This window comes from Mobula hypostoma, chromosome 23 (assembly GCF_963921235.1).
Source record: "Mobula hypostoma chromosome 23, sMobHyp1.1, whole genome shotgun sequence".
NCBI lineage: Eukaryota > Metazoa > Chordata > Chondrichthyes > Myliobatiformes > Myliobatidae > Mobula > Mobula hypostoma.
This window is the reverse complement of record NC_086119.1, coordinates 23,888,679-23,912,000: the sequence shown is the minus strand read 5'-3', so window position 1 is coordinate 23,912,000 and position 23,322 is coordinate 23,888,679. Positions and strand designations below refer to the sequence as shown.

Genomic DNA, 23,322 nt, shown 5'->3' with positions numbered 1-23,322 from the left:
ATGGGACTAGGCGCAGTGGATGACCAGGACGTCTTCTGTGTCTTGTCTTGCTCTATATGTTCCACGACGCTTGCAGAGACCGCCTTCTTGACCGTTGGACCTTCCATTGGTCTCGTCCGCTCAATCCGCCGGAGTCTGTCTTCACATGCGTGGATAGACAATTCCCTATCTCACCGAGGGTTTGAGACCCGTCGGCTACCCTCACCTGGTTTAGCCGGCTTGTCGAAGCCGTTGCCCGAGGTGTGGCCGCTGTCGCATGCAAACAGCTACGGGGAGCCACAGGTGAGAGCTGAGTGCCAGGTGGGGACCAAAGGTGGACTAACCACCCTAAAAAGGACGCGACATGTTCCCCCACCAGAGGTGCTACCCCTCCCTGACACCCCATACTTTAGATATAGAGGAAATAAATATGCAAATCAGTTCCCTGCGGCAGAAGTTGAAGGGGATTATAAAACAAAATTATGGTGACTTGGGACAATGAAGTAGAATAGGGACAGAAGTGGAATTGGGAAGTATCCAGTTATTGGAAACATTAAAGGATATAACTGTCGAGGATGTACATCCGACGCCGTGATAAAAATGCTGTCTGTACAACATGTGCTGCCTGGCTTTTGTCTGTGGTCAGAACATCCTGTCGTTAGAAGATCAGAAAATTCCAGACTACATATCAATAACCAGCTGAAAGAATGGGTGGGTGAAGGTGCCCGTGTGCCACACTCGAGATCTCACTCGGACTAATCATGTCCTCGGAGATTGCAAAATTGAGGGACACCATTTTGCAGCAGTCCTCAATGTGGTGATGATCAGAAATACTCTCTTATGAGAGTACATAATGTCAGAACATACCATGAAGACGGGGGGGGGGGCATGAAATCACTGGGCATGTCCAGAAGAGGTTACATGAAGCAGCCCCAACAGAAACAAGAGAAAATCTGCAGATGCTGGAAATCTAAGCAACATACACAAAATGCTGGAGGAACTCAGTAGGCCAGGCTGCATAGATGCTACCAAGCCTGACAAAATGTGGCTTTGCTACACATGATAAATGTCTCCTGTCCATATTGCCAGTTAGGCACGAAACATTTCTGAAGTATACTTTGGTGAACAACACCAGCAAGGGCATATTAGAAGGGGCAACTGCAATGCAATCTAGTGCTATAATGTGGCAACCAGTAATTCACAACCGAATTAACGACTGTGGAGTGGAACGCTGCAGAAGGGACGATGGAGCTGGAGTTTACCATATATGGTAATAACATAGACACAAGTGTGTAGCCACATAGCTACCACCCAATCTGCACTTTACTGATGACTAGACAACGATCATCTAAGAGGATAGGGAAGTCATTAAGAAATGAGATGCACTGTTGAAAGGGATGGTGGATCATGAGAGTAGAGCCAAGGTGCGCAAGAGAACCTCTTGTTTGGGACGGTGTTTGGAACTGGGGTTTGAATGTCAAATCTACCCTTGGATTCGACTTCTCTTTCATACTGTCATTTTTTTTTTAAAACAAGTGATTGTTTTAATGGCCGCTATTATTTTAGTTACGTGTACCATGACGACAGGTAAATCTTTGGCATTGGGGGCGTTGCTATTTATTAGGCCAAACAAGGGTACTGTTAGGGATCTCATCTTTAGGTTCTATTCTACATTTCAGACAAGGGCCTAAAAAAAAAAGTGGGGGGAACTGTTATAGGGGAAGAATAGTGAGGGCTAGTAACTAGTAAATTGAGATGTGAACTGTGCTAATATGGTAACTTCAGACAAGGCCTAGAACTAGATACATGGAATGCAGCAGTAAAGATGTCCAATGTTCAGGAGTTTTGTTAATTACAATATGTTATGTAGCACTGCTGTAATAGAAAATTGGATTTACTGGTAGGCACGGGGATAATTATTCTACTCTGTAATCAGGACCTAGTCCGTTACGTAATGAAACCACCATTCTGTTGTCAAGATGTAGTTTTACTGGTAATCTCATCAACTGAGAATGTAAAAGCTCTACCTAATTCATGCTCAGGTAGGTCTCCTGGTGTGCACCTGTTTTTAAAACAAATCACCCATTATTTTGAACACCAGCTCTGTGTGATCTTCCAGTTTGCTTCTTCAACAGGGAATGGTGCTAGAAATAATAACAGCAGTTCTGTACACGAAAACACCTTCGTAATGAGAGAGCCAGACTGGTTCAAGCTGACAGGAAGGCAACAGTGACTCAAGCAAAAGAGCATCTCTGAACGCACAATACGGCGCACCTTGAAATGGATGGGTTAAGGGACAATGAGGTCAATTCAATGAATGAACATTCATAGCCATTTGCAACAAGAATCATAACGGAGAAGCAAGGACATTACTTCCCTCAAAAGCAAATGGATTACCAAATTGTGATACATGCAGCAATGTAAATAAGACTTCAAAGTCATACACTCCTGTGTCACTGTTATACTCCAGAGAACTTGTTCAAGACTTAACCCATTGACCCTGATTACACCCATCACAAATGTAGCTTGGATAAAGCAGAGCTGGACTACAGCACTTGATAAAAGCTCTGGATCAATCTGGTCACCCTAACAAATGTATTACTAACCTCTGTACCAGCTGAACAATGCTCTGCGTGTTCATGAAGAAAACCTCCCGCTCTGATTTCCTATTTAGCGTTGCAGCATGACTGTCTAGAATATTGGCAATCTGAAAATTTTTTAAAAATATTCAATCAGCAAAGACTTTAAGATAGCACATCGAATATTTAAATAATATTACCATTTTCAGAAAGCTCTACATCATCTCCAATTGAAAACCAAGAGATGTAACCGTATATTCTACACATCCAGGAGATGGCGCTAGTGATCAAGGACGACACCCTCCAGACGATTTACGAAACTACTTCTTGTTGTTTTTTGTTCAAGTGTGGTTCTGCTACTGTTGGAACCTTGATCTACTTTTCAGTGACTGTGATTTATATTTTGGTGGCGCTTTCAGGTCGATTGAGCGAACTGGCACTTTGCTGTCTCTGTGAGGGTTCTGTACCAATAATGGCCAATAATCCTGGGGATGGGAACGCAAGTCCATTTCTCGCTGATCTTGCCAATTAAGGCGCTGAGGAAGATTGAAATCAAATCTTCGAGGTGAGTTCGGAAAGCGAGAGGATGTTTAGTGCCATCTACCAGCCTCTCACTCACTGCTCCCAATGAAAGGTCCCTGCATTCCAACGATCTCTCTCTCGATGCTGTTGGAAGATGGTTTAATTGACACTCTCTAGTTCACATTATCTACTGGTCAGTCTTTTTTTGGTGCTATTTTGGGCAATTTTGAATTGGGGTGGCCTGCAGATTACGAACACTGAGCTGAACTGAATATGCCCGAACTCCTTCAATTTTGCGTTTTACGCTCGTTTTTTTTTGTTTCCATTTGTGTGATTTGCTTTATTTTCCACATGGTGGAGGAGGGGGGAGTTGATGTTTTTTCTTTGAATGAGTTGCATAGTTTTTCTTTGTTCAGTGGCTGTCTATAAGGAAGATGAAATTCAGTGTTGTATACTGCATAAGTACGTTGATAACAAATGTACTTTGAATCTTGGAATGTCAGGTATGTATTGTTATCATTTATGAGTTGAACAGATGAATCAGATTTTCTATTGCTATTTAGATCTAACTTGTTCACAGAATCACTGAAATCAATTAGTTAACCCTTCACCTTGTGAAGCAAAACACAGCAACAAATGCTGAGGCAGTCTGCTAAGGCAGTTAGTCTGCATAATGTGGAATATCTAAAAGAATCTTGCACCATGAGGGCCTATAGTTGGGGAATTTTGTGTACTTTCCTCTCCATTTGCTGTCCATCAGCAGAAAGAAAAGGGCTGCTCATTTTTGGAAATGGGGCTCACAGCCCAGCAGTGCTGTATGGTGAAATATAACTGCAGACCTCATGCAGCAGAACATGACAAAATAACAAGCAGGTTACCATCTGCTGGGACAGACACCAATCCAATATCAGAGAGCACTCAAGTCCAACAATCATCCTTCAGTTTAATTTGCAATTTAGAAATAAATATTTTTTAAAACTTTAGGATTTTCCTACGGTTAGTTCTTGAGCAGGCCACTGCTTGGAGATAAGGTTCTGGAAAGTGTTCTTACAACGGGAAAAATCAGGGTATCATTGTGTCACTCCAAATCTTTTCAATGTGGCTTCTTCACCATCAGCCCAGAAACACCTCTGAGGTGCACTCAAACTTTCCAAATTTACAAAGTCACTGTAAATTAATTATCGAAGTACATATATATCACCATATGCTACTTTGAGATTCATTTTCTTGCAAGAATTTCCAGGAAAATAAAAAAAATACAATCAGAATTATTTAAAACTATGCATAAAGAAAGACTGACAATGTGCAAAAGATGACAAATTGTGCAAATAAAACAATAAATAATACTGAGCTGTAGAGTCCTTGAAAGTGAGGCAGGAACACGGGTTGGATGTTTAACACCTCAAACTCACTTTGTCACCTATCAGATGAGGACCCATATGCAGCTCAACTCCAATTACTCATCTTTAATCCACATCCTTTGATAGCCTTAGCAATGAAAATCTGTTGATTAAGTCCTAAAATTTCCACCTACATAATATTAGAGGTTCATGGAGGGCTATGGCCTGAGTGCAGGCCAATGGAACCAGGCAGATCAATAGTTTTGCAGAGGCTAGATGGGCTGAATGGCCCATTTCTGTGTGGCAATGTTCTATGACTCTATCCATCGCTTCATAAGGAATGAATTACAGCTTTCTCCAACTTGATGGCAAAATGCTATCTGATTTTTAATCTCGAGTGGCTTAACTCCAGTTCCAAATTGTAGCCTCAATGTAGACTTTCTCCAATCAGAAAATATCTTTACTACAGCTGCACTGCTGTTATTATTTTAATTGCTCCAGTTACACCCACTCTCAACAACCCTACGCCACACCAATCTTGCAATGTTCAAATAAATACAAGTTTATGGAACCCCATCATAATATGATTGCTTAATCTCAGTTACTAAGGTGTGCTCCATCATCTCCAAGGTTAATATATCCTTTGCTAAATACAGTTCCCAAAGCTAAAGACAACATTCCAAAAGGGATCTGTCTGACTGAAACTCAATTTCCTCCCATTGGTAGTCCACACTCTGTGATATAAAGTTCCAGACCCCTGGAGATAAAGGTCAGCAATCATTTCTGGTAGCTATGCATGTCACCACACCGCCCCCCCCACCCCCACACCGTCCTGAGATTTGTACCTCCAGAGACCTAGACCCACCTGACCATACACAATACCTATTTGGAGAAAATATTCCGGTCTGTCTTCGTGAATTAAAATTAAATACACTCATTCTTGTCCACATCTGAACAATATAAAACAGAAAACAGTACAGCAGAACACAGGCCCTTCGGCCCACAATGTTGTGCCGACCTTTTAACCTACTCCAAGATCAATCTAACCACAGAGGCCTTCATTTTCCTTTCATCCATCAATTTGAATGTTTTTATTTGAGGCGAACAGTGTCTAATCCAGCTAAGAAACACTCTAAAGGTTAGGACAAATTTCTTTCCTTCTGAAAATCTCCGCAAGTACCTGCTGGCTAGGGAACTGGCAGAGCACGGAAGTGATATTGCTTGCGTACTGGGCCATCTCCTTTTTGATAGCCTTCTCCACTGCTTGTGGGATTCTTCCTGCAACACTGGTCATAATGTCCTGCAGTTCCAAGAGTGGAAGGGATGGGTCTCTCAGGGTCTGCATTAACCTTTCCACCCAATCTTTCACCTTGAATAGAAAAAAGAAATACACATCAAATTACAGCCTCCTTCTGCAAGAAACTTTGAGTCTCTTCCTTGCCTTAATTGAGTAAATGTGCTGTTGTACTCCAGCAAAGAACCCAAGCTGCCACGTTCAATTCAGCTGCTTTCAAATAACCAAGAACAGGGACACCACGAAAGATCTAATTTATTAGGATGGAGGGGGGTAGAGAGAAAAATTTTTTTTTTTTTAAACTGTATCTGATCAATTGTGTTTGATACTTGCTATAAAATTGTCAAAAGTTCATAAAGGGTGAGCCGGCCTTTTCTGCGATGCCACTGACATTCAAAAAGCCTACTTTAGTTTAATTTATCCATTCATAGGACATGTGAATCTATGATAGGTTGCTATTTATTGTCCATGCCTAACCGGTCCTAACGAGAGTAGCTTGTTGCTTCCTGCTCAGTGAAAGGTCAACCATACTGTTAATCTTCTGGTGTCACATACTGACAAGACCAGGCAAGGACAGGGAATGTCTTTGATTTATTTATTTATTGGTTGATTGAGATACAGATTAGGCCCTCATTGCCACGCTGCTCAGCAATCCCCCTAATCACAGGACAATTTACAATGACCGATTCACCGACCAACAGGTCCTTCTATGGACTGTGGGAGGAAACCAAGGCACCCGGAGGAAACCCACTTGGTCACAGGAAGAACGTACAAGCCCTTTACGGGGGCAGCAGGAGATATACCCGGGTCGCCTACACAAGTGTTGTGCGAACTACTACGCTACCTTGCCGCCCAAACGATATGCAGCAAGTGAACCCGTGGCGCTTTCATGATGGTCAAATAGTTTCATGGTCACTTATTCCAGAATTAGAGCTATTACTTGAAAAGTTTCTGGCTGCAACATAGCAGTTCAGATTTCTCCAAGCCTCCGGGCAAATTACTGATACATGTCAGGAAGCTTAATCACAATGCTAGCATGCCCTTGGCCACATCAGTGTGTGGACCTGGAGAAAGGTTTATAGGCTTTTGCTCCACTTTACTCAGCAAATCACCAGCATCCTTAAGTAGGTGTGAAAATAGAGAACAAACTTGTTTAAAAAGTCAGACACTGTCGGTGGTCGGGGACTGGAAGTCACATTGTAAATTGCGATGCTTAAGACATCTCGATTGTGCAAATAGGGAACAAACTTGTTTAAAAAGTCAGACACTGTCGGTGGTTGGGGACTGGAAGACACATTGTAAATTGTGATGCTTAAGACATCTCGATTGTGCAGGTTTGTATTTCTACTTGTCCCTCCAATCTATTACTATTGGAAAACTCGGTTAGACAAAGCACAGCAAATCAATTTCATTCTGATTCTGCTTATTTCTCACTACAATCTTCTTCCTTTTATTTAATGAATTTTTCATTTATTATTTTCTTCACTTTGCTTTCAAATTGTTCCGTCTTTATCAGCAAAATCAAAGACAAAGCCACAGTGTTAGAAAACCTCCCTGCCTTTTGTTCTTCAGTCACTTCCTGAATAAATAGATACATATCTAGTACTAAAACCACAATTTTACAAAGCAAAAACTAACATTATCCTAACTATGTCAGCAGAGCGTAGAAGGGGCTTTTCTTAGAAAACAATATACATTATGGTTTGCTTTTCTAGATTTTCCTCAAATGTATCACTGTATATCATTCTGTGATTGTACCTTGACATCAAAATAGGACTCTGGCAGACAGAATCCATTCATGATATTCCCCAAGTTATCCAGGACATAATGGAAGATGCGGTGAAGTTTTTCTCCTCGAAGAGCCAAGCTCTGGATCCTAGGCAGAGGTTGTGTGAATAACTCTGCCTGGAATTAAGCATAAAAAACAACGTAAATATCTCAAAATAAATATTATACCACACATTGTATAAATGCAACAGTTTGTCTATGATTCAAAGTTATCTCAACTGAGAAACTCAAACTTGGCCGAATTTCAAGATACATTGTAATGGTTTAAAATGACTTGTTTAAACTAATGACTTGGCTATAATATATTTTCAGTCATACTTTATTGATCCCGAGGGAAATTGGTTTTCGTTACAGTTGCACCAACCAAGAATAGAGTATAAATATAGCAATATAAAACCATAAATAATTAAATAGTAAAATGTAAATTATGCCAGGAAATAAGTCCAGGACCAGCCTATTGGCTCAGGGTGTCTGACCCTCCAAGGGAGGAGTTGTAAAGTTTGATGGCCACAGGCAGGAATGACTTCCTATGACACTCAGTGCTGCATCTCGGTGGAATGAGTCTCTGGCTGAATGTACTCTTGTGCCCAACCAGTACATTATGTAGTGGATGGGAGACAATGTCCAAGATGGAATGCAACTTGGACAGCATCCTCTTTTCAGACACCAATGTCAGAGAGTCCAATTCCATCCCCACATCACTGGCCTTACGAATGAGTTTGTTGATTAGTCATAGTCATACTTTGTTAATCCTGGGGGAAATTGGTTTTCATTACAGTTGCTCCATAAATAATGAATAGTAATAGAACTATAAATAGTTAAATAGGAATATGTAAATTATTGTACTTAAATTTGTGTTTAAGTACAAAAGGTTTCAATTAGCAAGCCAAATATTCACCTTCCTGTATGTATCAACTCCCTCCAAGTCACTCATTCACCGCTTTACACTGCCATATCATGCAGCTGACCAATTTCCATACAGAATCAGCAGTGAGCCCAAATTTGACAGAGGCAGGAATCCCAATGAAACTTAGCCCTTGTGTAATGATTATCTTTAGCGAGGAGAACTGAACAGCAATCACAATTAATTGCCAAGATTCAAGATAAGTCATTCCAGCTAACTTTCTCTGTATCTCATTGGGCACGTGACCAGCCATTATCAAAATGCAGATCAAAGCAGATTAGGAATTTCCTGCAAAGCAGCATCCTACCACTCGGTGGCAGCAAATGCAGTCTGCTGCCAGCTGCAGGGTTCCAGCAATCTCACACCCAGAATTCAGTTCACTGATATTCAGGCAAATAAATACTACATTTACAAATGAAGTATTCATTCTATGAGAAATGGAGAAAATATATTATTCCCAACTTTACCCTGGTTCTATGAAAACTGATTGTATTTGAAACCTGGGATATGAACAATTTCAAATACATCAGAAGTAATAACAAAACTAACAGTATCCACTATTATAATGAAGTAATTCTGACAACAAACTTTGAGTCTGCTTCCTAATTATTGAATAAAAAATAGGGGGAAAAAGTTTTTGGTGATACATTTGGTGCAAGTTAATCTTCATCACTCATATTTATTGCCATAAAAAACTCTCAAGCACTGAAAACTATTTGTTTCTTTCAGAATTTAATATCTTTAAAAATCTTAATTAGTTTAACTTTTAGCATACATCTATATATATTTTCTCTTTCTCAATTTAATCATCACTTCCCCATGACCTCCATCAGCCTCTATACTTTGCTTCCCAAAGAAGATTTACATCTAATCAAAGAAGATTTACATCTAAACGTCGACTGTACCTCTTCCTATAGATGCTGCCTAGCCTGCTGCGTTCACCAGCATTTTTTGCGTGTGTTACATCTAATTAATACTTCTTGCTTCAGATGCTGCCCAGATCAGTGAAGGTTATACAGGATGATAAGAGAAGAGTCTTCCTGTTACTTGCACATTACTTTGGTGGCATCATTTTGATCACACATAGAATGACACACAATCTCTTCTCAAAAGATACTCAAAGTGTCTGTGGGTGGTCACCTGCATAGTGAACAGCAAGAAACATACCATCTCTGCAGACTCCAAAATGCAAGCCGTGGGATTGCCATATATTCACTGCGATGCCACAATATTGCTCATTTTATTTTATTAGCAATACAGAATGGTAACGCGGCCTTTCAGCAAAATGAGCCTGCGCCTCCCAATAACACCCATGTGACTAACCCGTAACTATTTGGAATGTGGATGGAAACTGAAACACTTAGAGGACCTCACATTTCAGGATGGTGCCCAGCCTGCCAGGTATTTCAAACATTATTGTTTTTATTTCTGATTCTCAGCTTCTTCAATAGTTTATCTTATATAGGTTATACATGTATATTTATAATTCATTAAAACTTGTGCTTAAGTAGGTATCACTTCAACACAAATGACTCAACTATATTTTCCTTCATGGAATATGTTTTCTTGGAACATAGAAGAGGTACTTTGGCTCACAATATTGCGCCAACTTTTTACCCTACTCTAAGATCAGTCTGACCTTTCACAAGTCCTCCATGTGCCGTTTCTTGTTACTGGATTAGTCAGAACGAAAGATAGCTGAAAAGGTGACAGGGTTCAGATGGATTAACATCAAAACATTAGGGACAGGCCAATGGAGTTACTGGTAGAACCACATCCAACCTGCTGAACTCTGCTGGGATCATCCAGCTGCAGCTTAGCAATCACACAGCCTGGCTCCAGGACAGCTCCTGGTCGCTTCACGTAATGAATACAGCCAGATGCCTGAGCAGCCAGTGACATCACCATCTTCATCACCTGTGGAACAAAAGAACAGATCAACACACATCTACATTCTTGGCTCTAATGTTACTTCAGACTTTATAGATCTGGCAGCTGGGTGATCAACTCACAAAGCTCTAATCCCTACACCAACACATTTTGCCCTTGCTTCAGTGCACTTCTTGAACCAAAATGTATTTAATGTGCCTTTGACTCAATAATTCCTAAAACAATTTAATCCCTATATGGAAAACAATTATAAATAAATGAATACTGGGACATCCAAAGGAGAAATCAGGTTAACACTGGCTCTATCTTTCAAGCAAGAAACCTGTATATGAGTCCTGATGAAGGGATTCAGCCTGAAACGTCGACTGTGCTTCTTCCTATGGATGTTGCCTGGCCTGCTGTGTTCCACCAGCATTTTGTGTGTGTTACCTGTATATGATGCTGATGTCTAAACTGGATGTCCTTTGGCCTGCCTTAATGAAAGGTTTTTAAATCTAAAAATCAGTCACAGAGGTTGCCTCTTCTGCTGAAATATTCCAGCATCTTTTGTTTTCATTTCAGATTTCCAGCATCTACTATTTGATTTCTTGGTTTCCCATCGCAAACTCGGGCAACCATAGATCTGCTCATACAGTACTGTGCAAAAGTCTTAGGCACATACATATGTAGCCAGGGTGCCTAAGACGTTTGTACAGTACTGTATCCACTAAATGTTTACCTATATTAACAAAAGCTTAAGACTCACAGATATTGCTGTTTCAAGGGCAAATTAAGAGGATGGAGATGGATGTCTTTCCACCATGTGCTTCAAAATCAAAATTAACCCACACAGTAAATGATATAATAATCAGCTTACAGTTCTGTGCAAAAGTCTCAGGCCCCCTAGCTATATAACTAAGACTTCTGCACAGTACGGTTTTCCTTCCTTTGCTGAATTTGGTTGGCAATTTACCTCGATTTCTGCAAAGCTGTGCTCTGCGAAAACGTGACCACCATCTTCCACTGTGTACTGGATCAACTTTCCCGCAGAGGGCGAACGTAACAGCGATGGGTCATTTTCCTTCTCAAATACGCAAGTCTTGTTACCAATTGTAACGCGGTACCTGCAGCAGAAGGATCCCACGATAGAAGTCTTTTCTAACAAAGACCCGCTAAGAGTACCTAGTTGAAGTAGCAACGAGAGGTGTAAAAGGTAGCTCTAATCCTTACCTGTCTACTTCTTCCTTCATGTAGGAGGTGTAGCTGCTGCCATCGTACGACAGCAACAAGCCACCATCACTCAGCCGATGAACGTCTACCTCCACAAATGAGTCATTCATTATAACCACATAGCAGTTAGGTGACTGCCTTGTAACCTGTGAATGGGAAAGTATCATAGCCAATAACTTTTGTATATCCTCAGGGCAATGTTTCATCAAAAAAAAAGATACTTAGATGCTTCAAACAGACACTGCTCATTCATACACATTTGCTGAGCAGGTTTAATCAGAAACCTATATGAAAAGCCACACCTTTGTTGACAGTGCAACTGGTATTTTTGTGCGGGAGATCAAGGAAAATTGTTTTATTCCACTTAAAACAATTTCCTTCTTAAATAACCTCAGCACTAAAAGGTATTCTATGAGGAGTACTCAACATTAATGGACTTTTAAGCTCTGGAGGTTGGAGGGTTGTCTGAAGATCTCATTGTGGCATGCAAGGTTCATCATTGTCGATGCTGTGAGACAAATCCTTGTAGCTGGAGACAAGAGGTCATGGTTTTAGGAATAGGAGGCAGCCATTTATTTCTGAATAGCAAGTTTTTCTTGTCCTACGTCCTATCACAAACCATCCACATCTCTCTCCTGCTCTCCCCTTTCTATACATCTTCTCTTCATGGATATAGCCTGGCTTGCTGGTTATTTCTGGTGGTTTCTTGTTTTATTGCACAACACAACTAATAACTTTCAGATTTGAAATTAAGGCTTTGCCTTTCCCATGGAAGTGCACTGTAAAAAGTGTTCTCGTTCAGTTTTAAAGAGCAACTCAATTTACCAAATAATGTGAACATTAAGTCGCTGCTGTTTGCAAACTGACCAGCATTTCCAAACACGAGGAAATCTGCAGATGCTGGAATTTCAAGCAACACACATAAAAGTTGCTGGTGAACGCAGTAGGCCAGGCAGCATCTCTAGGAAGAGGTACAGTCGACGTTTCAGGCCGAGACCCTTCGTCAGAACTAACTGAAAGAAGAGCTAGTAAGAGATTTGAAAGTGGGAGGGGGAGGGGGAGATCCAAAATGATGGGAGAAGACAGGAGGGGGAGGGATGGAGCCAAGAGCTGGAAAGTTGAATGGCAAAAGGGATATGAGAGGATCATGGGACAGGAGGCCTAGGGAGAAAGAAAGGGGTGGGGGGGGGGAGCCCAGAAGATGGGCAAGGAGTATGGTGAGAGGGACAGAGGGAGAAAAAGGAGAGAGAGAAAAATATATATATATATAAAATAACAGATGGGGTACGAGGGGGAGGAGGGGCATTAACGTAAGTTAGAGAAGTCAATGTTCATGCCATCAGGTTGGAGGCTACCCAGATGGAATATAAGGTGTTGTTCCTCTAACCTGAGTGTGGCTTCATCTTGACAGTAGAGGAGGCATGGATTTTAAAAATAGCTTCCATGCAAAATAGTCTTATTAGCACTTTGAAGTATTTCAGGCTATCCAATCAACATCATGAAAAATACATATATAATTATTTTTCTTCCCCTTGGTGCCACTTTCTTCTGCTCTACCTTCGAACACTGGTCAATCTACCCACCTGGAACATCCAAACTGCAAACAGCGCCCTTTCAACCAAATGGAAAAACCATAAGCCCATGTTCTTCTCATGACCATGAGCTTCCTGCTTGGCAAAACAGTTCCAAGATTCCAAAGTTCCAAACAAAATTGCACAGTATCTTATAAAGAAAATAAAATAATGCTGCCCCATGTTTTTCGTGCATGCCAAAAAGAGGGTAAAAATGCACATTCTGCACTTAGAAATTTACCTTCAGCACATATTTCACCCCTTCAAAAATGAGTTCCACATCCACTGTGTTCAGAAGAGTGTGAGCTGGTAACACTTGTCCCCTGTGGGAGAACAACCAGGCAGACAATTGGTAAATATGAGAAATTCTGCAGACGCTGGAAATTCAAAGCTACACATATAAAATGCTGGAAGAATTCAACAGATCAGGCAGCATCCATGGAAATAAATAAACAGGCAACGTTTCAGCTCGAGACCCTTCACCAGGACTTGATACAATTGCAATGATTTCCGGGAAGGAAAAATAATACAAAAGAAATCAAGATATTACAAAGCATGATTCAGGTAAGATAGGTAACAATCTCAATACAATCCCTTTACCTTTCCAATGAGTGAAGAAAATTGGACACACTGTTCCTGAAAGATTTATCTGCAACATGAAGAGCTCCGCACACAATTCCCAGCATGGTATCCGGCCTCTCTGCCTAAGAGGAGGAGTAGAAAAAAAGATTATGCAGCAATTACAAAGGCATCTGAAAATCTGCTCTCCAATCCTTGTCACTTTGACAAAAATCAAAAATCACTAGGGCTTTCAAGAACTGCTTTGTGATTTAACAGGCTAACTGTACATTGTTTGATAGGAACTCCAAGTATCAATGGTTGAGCCAATCACAGCTGCTCATTGATGTTCGAACAGCTGACTGCAGCTACACAGGGATAATCTTCTGGTCTCAGTACCCAAGGTTCAGTGGGGGGGAGGAGGGGAGGAGGAAAAAAGTTCCATTTTTCTATCTGGATCAACATCCACGGACTCCTTCTTGGAAGTGTGGCTATTGACAACGAGGACCAACACCCAGATGTGTGTTGCGAAACGAAATACCGAAGAACAGGTGGATTATATTACAGCAAGGGGGAGTGTGTCAGGTGTGGAGGAAAGAAAAAGAGGAAAAACAATTAAGAACTTGTCAAAACAGCTACACGGTTAGATTTTAAAAGGCCTGATTAAAAAAGATTAAGATCAGCTTCATTTGTCACATACATTGAAAGCCAGTGAAATATGTTGGCTGCAACAAATCAATTGTCTCAGCACCTTGCAAGCGTTGCTACACTTCCTGCACCAACACAGCATGCCCACAACTCACTCTAACCCAAATGTCTTTGGAACGTGGGGAGGAAACCTGAGCACTCAGAGGAAAACCACATGTTCACAGAGAGAACATGCAAGCTTCTTACAGACAATGGCAGGAATCAAACCCTTATCTTATATCTGGTGCTGTAAAGCAATTGCGCCAAGCACTACACTACCATACCAACCTGATATATGTAATTTAACTTAACTGTCATAGAAAGCAACAGATAAAGTTATATTCAGACAGGTACTCAAAAGAGGGAGTAAGAGCATGTTGTCTAGGATCACAAGATGTCCGAAGGAAGAAGTAAATCAGCTACTCCTCCTTAATTCATAAATAATCGTATGATCAAAGATAAATAACAACCACTATCATCACCTTTGCTCCAAATCCAGTCCCCACTCCCACAAACTGACAACAAAATACTGCCACGAAGCTGGGGAGAAGATTGAGAAAGTGACGACAAAGGAACAATTATTTCTTTTCTTTTCTTCTCACACCAATTGGGTTTCAGCCAGTTATTTGTTCAAAGTTCAAAGTACAATTACTATCAAAAGATGAATACATTATTTAACCTTGAGATTTGTCTCCTTACCAGCAGCCACAAAACAAGAAACCCAAAAGAACACATTAAAAAAACTGACAAACACCCAATATGTGGAAAGAGGGGGAAAAAAAAAACACATGCAAACAATAAAACAATTAGTATTTAGAATGAAAGGAAGTCCTCAGACATGGAGCCTGGAGCAGGCTGACAGCCTCAGCCTCAAATTTAGCTCACAGCAGAGCAAAGGTCACTGAGCCTGCAGACACCAAGCCCAGAAAAGCCAGAGTAGGCCCATAGCCTCAGCCTCAGCTCAGCACACAGAAGAGTAAACACTGCAAAGCCTGCAGACACGGAGCCCGGTGAGCCAGAGTCGGCTCATGGCATCAGCGTAGCAAAGAGTGATGTAAACATTGTGGAGCAGCGAGCAGAACCGACCCAACTCCTGCCTCTCCTCCCGACGTCCTGCTTTTCAATTCATCTAGCTGGCTCAAAGGCTGAACTGGAAATAGGGAGGAGACGCAAGCTGATTTCTATCCGTTCCTAGTGCTGGTTCATTCTAATGGCATGCTTATTTCTTTCTCGTTTGATCCACCACAAAACGAAGCTGGAGGGGACCTAAGCACACACTATTTTCTATCAGGAACATCTGATAATTTCAATTCTGAATTTCTCTCAGAATTTGGAACTTTGGGATTAAGATCAATGTTGGGAAAACAGATGGAAGTCTTCTCATAGTAGAACTGAAATGAGGTGCATCTAACTTCAGCAGGGCCACACAATAAATGCGTCACCCACCATAATCTCCTTTTCGCATTGAATTCTCAAAAGGGCATCAGATACAGCTGATAAACAATGAACAATAAATCCACTCTCCCTCCCCCTCACCCTCGCCACGAAGTTGAATACCTCCTCCTGACCCACTGCACAAGTCCTTTTCACTTGCTGAGCCACAATACCTGGACTTTCTCTGCAATGAGCCGGTCCAGCCAGCCAGTGTCAATGCTGTTCTGCTGGAAGCTCTCAGTTTCCAGCAATCTGATAAGGTATTCCACCGTTGTCCTGAAATCACCACGAATGGACAGCTCTTTCAGTGCCACCACCATGTTACTGTGTGATAAGAAATACAAAGTTAGGAAGAGTTTCAACCAGAAAAGACTGCCTTAGTACATTGCAAAATACTTTTCATTTCTACTTGTAGCAAATCCAATAGTGTCATGGCCATAGAGATGGAAACAGGTCCCTTCAACCCAACCAGGCCATGCGGACCAAGATTCCCATCTAAGCTACACACATTTGGCCCCATATCTCTCTAAGCTTATAGTAACCGTGTACCACAAAGTACCTTTTGAATTTTCCTTCCAATAGTTTGGCCAAGCAATGCAAAAAAAGATTTAAAAGGCAGCTGCACTCTCAAGATTTCTGTCCCAGCCTAATTGCCATTTCGATGTCGTAGGATTATTATTCTGTGGCTTGAGTCGTTGGGATCAGACACTGGGCAAGACATGCATTCAATGGTGAATTATGCCAGTCTAGCCATTTATTTTCATCTATGTTTTTAACCAGGATGCTTAAAATCAAAGTGGTAACATGAAACTTTCATAAAGACCATGCAAGATCAAGTAGTTGTCAAAATGTTCGTCAAAACATCAAAATGTCTGCATGGTTTGAAGTTAATTATAAAGCATAACTTTATAATGACAACTGCTTAAATAGGTCCAACCTTTAGATCAGCTGAGAGTCACATACACAAAACAGGATAACTCAAGACAAACAAATTTAAACCTGATATTCATAGTTTCTAAATGCTAGAAAACTGTCTTGACTAGTAAATGCCGTGTATCTGGGTTCCTGAAAGGCATTCAGTCAGGTTTCACGCACACAAAAAAAAGAAAAACTCTGCACAAGTGCACACACGTATGGTAATTATATATTAGCATGTTAGCTAACAAAAAACGGAATTGGGAAAAATGGGTCAGTTTCAATTTTGCAGGAGTCAGTGTTAGAATCACAAATATTTTCAACTTGGCCGAGTGAACAACTTGTACAGTAGCCAAACTTGCCGATAATATCACTTCTAGAATGCTGGCTTTTATCGCAAGGGATGTGGAGTATAAGGAGTAAGGGAGTTTTGATGCAACTTTAGACAGCAATGGTGAGATGGCACCTGGAATCCATTTTGGTTTCCGTATTAAGATAGGATACATTTGGATTGAAGGCTATGCAGAAAAGTTTCATCACTTCAACTCAACAGATAAAAGAGTTCTGAAGAAAGATTGAGGAATTTGGACTATATATTGGAGTCTGCAAAAAAATGAGAGGGAATCCTATTGAAATATGCACCCTTCTGAGTGCGGTTGACAAGGTGGATGGTGAAACTCTGTTTCCCCTCATGATGGAACCCAAAATAAGGAGGAATCATTTGAGAAATAAGTAGTTGCCCAATCAAGACTGAGATGGAAGAATTTATTTCTCCCATCAAAGAGCAGTTCTCTTGACCCCAGAGCTGAGGAGGGGAAGCAGCCAATTACTGCTCCTGTTTCTGAAAACCAATGTCCTGAAATCTGCCAGATTGTCTTGTACCATTGCTGTCTATCATTAAAGACTAGATAGCTGCCATATGAAAGGTTTAATTGTGATGGGCAAAATGCTCCTCTTGGCATTTTTCATTTGGCAGCAATTCTTTCCTCAAGTGGGCATGGTCATGACTTTAACCACAGTAGGAATTTAAAAAGATAATCTGTACTACAAAGGCTGTATTTATAAGGTTGAATCTAAAGCACCATGATACCCTTTGAAAGAGCAGATAATAGTCCCAAGAATCTTCCCAAAATTCAGTTCTCAATTATTACCATAAATCAGGGGTCCACGGACCCCTTGCTATATGGTGTTGGTCCATGATGTAAAAAAAGTTGGGGAACTCCTGATCTAATTATACACTTTACCAACTGAAGTGTATTGCAGACAAAAATATTGTTAAATTTATCTACAGATTTACATACCATCTCTCATATCCTGAACCACTTACAACCAATGAAGTACATTTTGAAATGTAATCAACATTGTAATTTGGGAAGTATGTGTGCAAGTTGGCTGACAACATGCTTACCAAGCAGGAGTGTGGTTAAGACATGATTGGTTTCACCGATATTGATTACAGGAAAAGAGTTAACCCAGACAGTAGAAATACTTCCCAGAATCTTTCTCAAAATGGAGCCACTGGATTTTTTGATGTCCATCTGATAAAACAGGCAGGACCTCGGTGTAAGTTCTCAATGAACAACAGTGAACAGAAATTTGATCTCGGGCATCTTGTGTTACTGTGGATGTGACATGACACTTTACAAACAAGCCTCCTTGCTTTCTGCTTTGACTGGTCTTCATAATCAAAAATAATGAAAGAGAATGAAGAACTGATCGATCACTAGAGCTGCAAACCGCAGGCAGTTACTGCTCTTGCTGTGTTTGGTTTCCAAAATGCATGTCTCTGAGCTGGGCAGAGTATGCAAAAAGTTCAAAGTAAATTTATTATCAAAATACATACATGTCACCATATGCTACCCTGCATGCATCCACGATAGAACAAAGAAATAGATCAATGAAAAACTGCATGCAAAGACTCAAACAACCAATGTGTAAAAGAAGATAGATAGATAGATAGATCTGAGAAATTGAGTCATAGAGTCCTTGAGAGTGGAATGAGATGGTTCAATTAGGATGTCCCTCCACCCCCATTACAATAGGAGCCAAAGGGGCACTGGTAGAGGTCAGGATGCAGCCAGCTCAACTATCAACCCTTCATTTAAAAAAAAAGGAAATAAGGTAGACAAGCTGCAAAAATGCAAACTACCAAGCTGTTAAAGATGTCAAAAAGAATGGGAGTATAAGGCACATTTTTGCGAATTGACTCAGGGAGCCAGGAAGTACACAGTCAAAAAAAAAGTGATTGGACAAAGTACTGACGAGATGGCCTCTTCTCGGTTCTCTCCCCAGGAAAAGCAGTGTCCAAACTGAGAGTCAGCAAATTCATGGAGACCTCCCGCTGCTGCGACACTGAAGTAACCCCAGACGTTTTTACTGCTGCGGAAGTTCAGCTCCTGAACTGTACCAGAGCTTGGCTTGAACCCCTGTCGGGAGAGAGTGAGAAAACGCTTGTAAATAGGGAATTACTTAGCTGCAATAAAACAGATGTAATCCTCCTTGCTTTACACAAATTTAGACACCAGTGTACATATTCACTTATTACATAAAATAATAATGAATTAATAACTGGTCAAGTATGTTAATAAGAAAAAATCTATGAAACACACACAAAATGCTGGAGGAACTCAGCAGGCCAGGCAGCATCAATGGAAAAGAGAAAACAGTAGACATTTTGGGACGAGATCCTTCATCAGTCCTGGCCTGCTGCGTTCCCCCAGCATTTTGTGTATGTTGCTTGGATTTCCAGCATCTGCAGATTTTCTCTTGTTTGATCTATGGGGCATCTTCACTCTTTAACCATTCATGAGAATGATTTTAAAGTTCCTACTCTTGGCTTGGAATTGTAAAAAGTAAAACAGAATCCCATGAAATACTATATTCTATCCCAAATATTAGCATAGAGGTGTTCCATAATCTTGGCGCTGAGAATCAGGAAAGTGGTGACCAGGTTAGCAGACAGAACGTGCAGAATAAGGGACAGCACAGCAGTCAGCGTTACACAATTACGCCGCCAGGCTCAATTCCCATCGCGGTTTGTAAGGAATTTGTACATTCTCCCTGTGACTGTGTGGATTTCCTCAGGGTGCTTGTTTCCTCACACATTCCAAAGATGTAGAGGTTAGTAAATTACTTGGTCACATAGGTATAATTGGGCCAAAAGGGCCTGTTGCTGTGCAGTATATCTAAATAAAATAAAAATAAATAATATACTGACAATGCTCTGTCACTTTCAGACCTGGGAAGTGGAGAACGGGTGAGGGGTGAAGAACCGGAAGGGTTGACTACAAATTTCAGTGTACTGATATGTAGACAGGAACTAGTAACCCAATACTGTAAGGATGACATGGTGGCATAGTGGTTAGTACAAGGCTTTACAGCAGCCGTGACCAGGGTTTAATCCCTACCTCAACCTGTAAGGAGTTTGTATGCTCACCAGGTTTCATCCAGGTGCTCCAGTTACCTCCCACAGTCCAAAGATGCACCAGTTGGTAGATTAATAGGTCATTGTAAATTGTCCCATGGGTTAAATTGTGGGTTTCTAAGCAGCGCAACTCAAAGGGTCAGAAGGGGCCCTACGCTGTGCTGTACTGTAATAAATTCTTAAAAATAAAAAGTCTCCAATTATCAACACAGTCTGTGAGCTGCATTTTGCCTCAGTCTAGGACTTCATTAAGTGTTGTGGGAACAGTAGCAAAATAACAAACTGAAGCTCAATAAAGCTAAAATTTTGCTTTACCTCATCAGGGTTTTCACTGGTGATACGAGCAGCTATCACGTGACCACGCGGACAAGGGATATTTGTAGAATTCTCAAAATCAATTGGCGAATCTCCCCATGGGGCAACTCCATAGAGCATGCGGATGTCCTTGATTCTGTGCAGTGGGATTCCCATAGCAATCTGAAGGATATCAATTGCAGAGTTTCACCAAGTTTAGAACTTGTCACTTGTTTTGAATGAAATGGAGAGACAGGCACATATTACAAGTACACAGAGTCAACATGAAAATATTCCAGATAATGATTAAAGCAATACGAGAAAAATATAGAACCCACCTGCAACTGTGCTGAAGGCAAGTTTACATCTGCGACCATTTCAGTGCAGGGATGTTCCACTTGAAGCCTCGGGTTTAACTCCAGAAAGTAGAAGCTTCCGTCTTGACTGTAAAGGTATTCTACTGTGCCCGCACTTGCGTAGCCTACCATTTTTGCCAGTTTCACTGCACACTGTAAAATAAGCAATCAGTGTGACAATTGATGCACTGTCTTGCCTCTAAGCTGCTGAAGCATGATGCAGTCTATAACATATAATTTTTGTACTGATAAATCAAAGTGTATGCCAGGACTCCAAAGCAGAATCGTGAAGTTGACAGGGGGGGCAAAAAAAAATCACGAACTAGAAGTTAAAGCAATATACACCCAGTACTCCTAGATACACCTGCTTGTTAATGAATACATCTTATCAGCCAATCATATAGCAGCAACTATATGTCAGAATGGGGAACAAATGTGATCCAAGAGACTTTGACCATGGAATGATTATTGGCGCCAGACAGGGTGGCTTGAACATCTCAAAACTGCTGATCTCCTGGGATTTCGCACAACAGTCCGTAGAGTTTGCAGAGAATGATGTGAAATACAGAAAACATGCAGTGAATGGCAGTTCTGTAGTGGCAAATGCCTTGTGAATGAAAGCGGTCAGAAGAGATTGGCCATACTGGTTCACGTTTACAGGAAGGTGACCATAACTCAAATAACCATGCATTACAACAATTGTGTGCAGAAGATCATCTCTGAATGCACAAGTCGAATCTTCAAGTGGATGGGCTACAGCTGGAGAGGACTATTACCATCTAAGAATATACTTAGTACAAAGTACACTTAGGGTACTTTGGAAAAACAAAAGTAGCTCATCCAAACTGGTTCTAACATCATAAAATAAAACTATACATCCTCACCTTCTCCATGTTTTCAAACACTGCTGAGGTAGCAATTGTTGCTGGGGCTTCTTCAATAATCTTCTGGTGTCTCCGCTGAACCGAGCAATCGCGGCCAAATAAGGAGATTGCATTGCCATAGTGATCAGCGAGGATTTGGACTTCAAGATGACGTGCATGCTTGGCAAGTCTCATGACAAAAATTGGAGAACCAGGGACCTCTGTTTGTACCTGAAAAAAAAAAGAGCAGTTCTTTTTGCATTGGTCTGTTTCTAATAATATAGACATTAGACATTGTCCTCTATATTTTAGGATAAATCCTAAAAGTAACCCATGCAGAAAATGTACCTGAAGGATACAAGATCACAGAATTGCTTTACACTGACGACTATCCAGTTGTCATAACCCCAGACCATCAAGGGAAGCAATGTACTAAAGAACATAAGAAATAGGATACAAAGGGCCATTTGGCACCTCAGGCCTTCTCCACAGCTTCCGTCTGGCACCATTCCCTTATCCCTTAACATTCTAAAGTCCCATGGTCTGTTTCAAATGAACTTGATGACTAAGCCTCCACTGCATTCCACGGCAGATAATTCCAAAGGTTTGCCACTCTGGGAAATGTTTTCCTCATTTCAGTTCTAAATAACCCAAGCCTTATTCAGAGACCTGAGAGCCCTAGTCCTAGACTGCTTAGCAGGAAGAAACATCCTCACTTCATGCCAAGCATGTCAAACCTGGTAAGAATTTTAGAAGTTACAATGAGATCTCCTCTCACTCATCTAAATCCAGATAATACAGCCCGTCTATTCTTGTCATATGAAAACTTCAGCATCCACAGAGCCAGTCTAATGAATCTTCAGTGTACTGCCTTTATGGAAAGGCTAGCCTTATCCTGGGTAAGGAGATCAAAACTCCTTTAAAAGGTACTGGAGCTTGAAGACGTAAACAGTTTTAGGAACAGCTTCTTCCCCTCTGCCATCAGATTTCTGATTGGTTCACCATTCCTTTTTTGCACTAGTTATCTTCGTAACCTGTAATTCTTTATGTATTCCACTGTACTGCTTCCACAAAACAAAATAAATCATAACATGCCCATGATAATAAACTTGAATCTGATTCTGATCGATATGATACTCCATCTAGCATCACCAAGGTATTATATATTTACAGTCATTACTCCTGCATTCAGATTCTTCCATAATAAAACCCATCAGCTTTCCAAATCTTTTGCTCCACCTGGTTTTCACTGACTTGCGTACAAGAACACCATCCCACAGCCTGCTAACCAAAAAACAATTTATTCCCACTCTTTGTTTTTGTCTAATAACTATTATAAAGTCAGTACATCAACCTCGACCGTGTGCTCTGACCAGGTTGATCAATTTCCAGCGCGGACCTTACCAAAAGCCTTAAAAATCAAAATACACCATATACACATTTCTCCTTTATTTATTCCACATCTTGAAAGAAATTTAGTAAATTAATCAAACACCCTGCCTACCTCCACTTTAAATATTTCCAATTACCTGGTCTCTACGGCCACCTGTGTCAATGAATTCCACAGGTTTAGCACCCACTGGCTAAAGAAATTCTTTCCCATCTCTGTTGCAAACGGATGCCCTTTTATTCTGAGGCTATGCTCACTGACTACAATGACCATGAAGCCTTGCACGGGCACCAGTGCGCATGCATGTACATGCAAATTTTTTTCT

General features: G+C 40.9%; 1 protein-coding gene across 2 annotated transcripts in view; it reads right to left on the bottom strand.

Moving 5' to 3' along the window:
- The window catches only part of acaca (acetyl-CoA carboxylase alpha), a 289,052-nt gene that overhangs the window by 220,209 nt on the left and 45,521 nt on the right, over window positions 1–23,322 (bottom strand). For both annotated transcript variants that reach the window (XM_063031453.1, XM_063031454.1), the window contains exons 10-22: window positions 21,629–21,838; window positions 20,727–20,897; window positions 20,410–20,571; window positions 18,933–19,096; window positions 15,929–16,079; window positions 13,677–13,780; window positions 13,318–13,399; window positions 11,506–11,651; window positions 11,249–11,399; window positions 10,189–10,323; window positions 7,473–7,619; window positions 5,601–5,789; window positions 2,586–2,686 (exon numbers count right to left, since the gene is read on the bottom strand). In XM_063031453.1, the coding sequence (XP_062887523.1) occupies window positions 2,586–2,686; window positions 5,601–5,789; window positions 7,473–7,619; window positions 10,189–10,323; window positions 11,249–11,399; window positions 11,506–11,651; window positions 13,318–13,399; window positions 13,677–13,780; window positions 15,929–16,079; window positions 18,933–19,096; window positions 20,410–20,571; window positions 20,727–20,897; window positions 21,629–21,838 (1,913 nt within the window). The remainder of the gene's footprint in view (window positions 1–2,585; window positions 2,687–5,600; window positions 5,790–7,472; window positions 7,620–10,188; window positions 10,324–11,248; window positions 11,400–11,505; window positions 11,652–13,317; window positions 13,400–13,676; window positions 13,781–15,928; window positions 16,080–18,932; window positions 19,097–20,409; window positions 20,572–20,726; window positions 20,898–21,628; window positions 21,839–23,322) is intronic.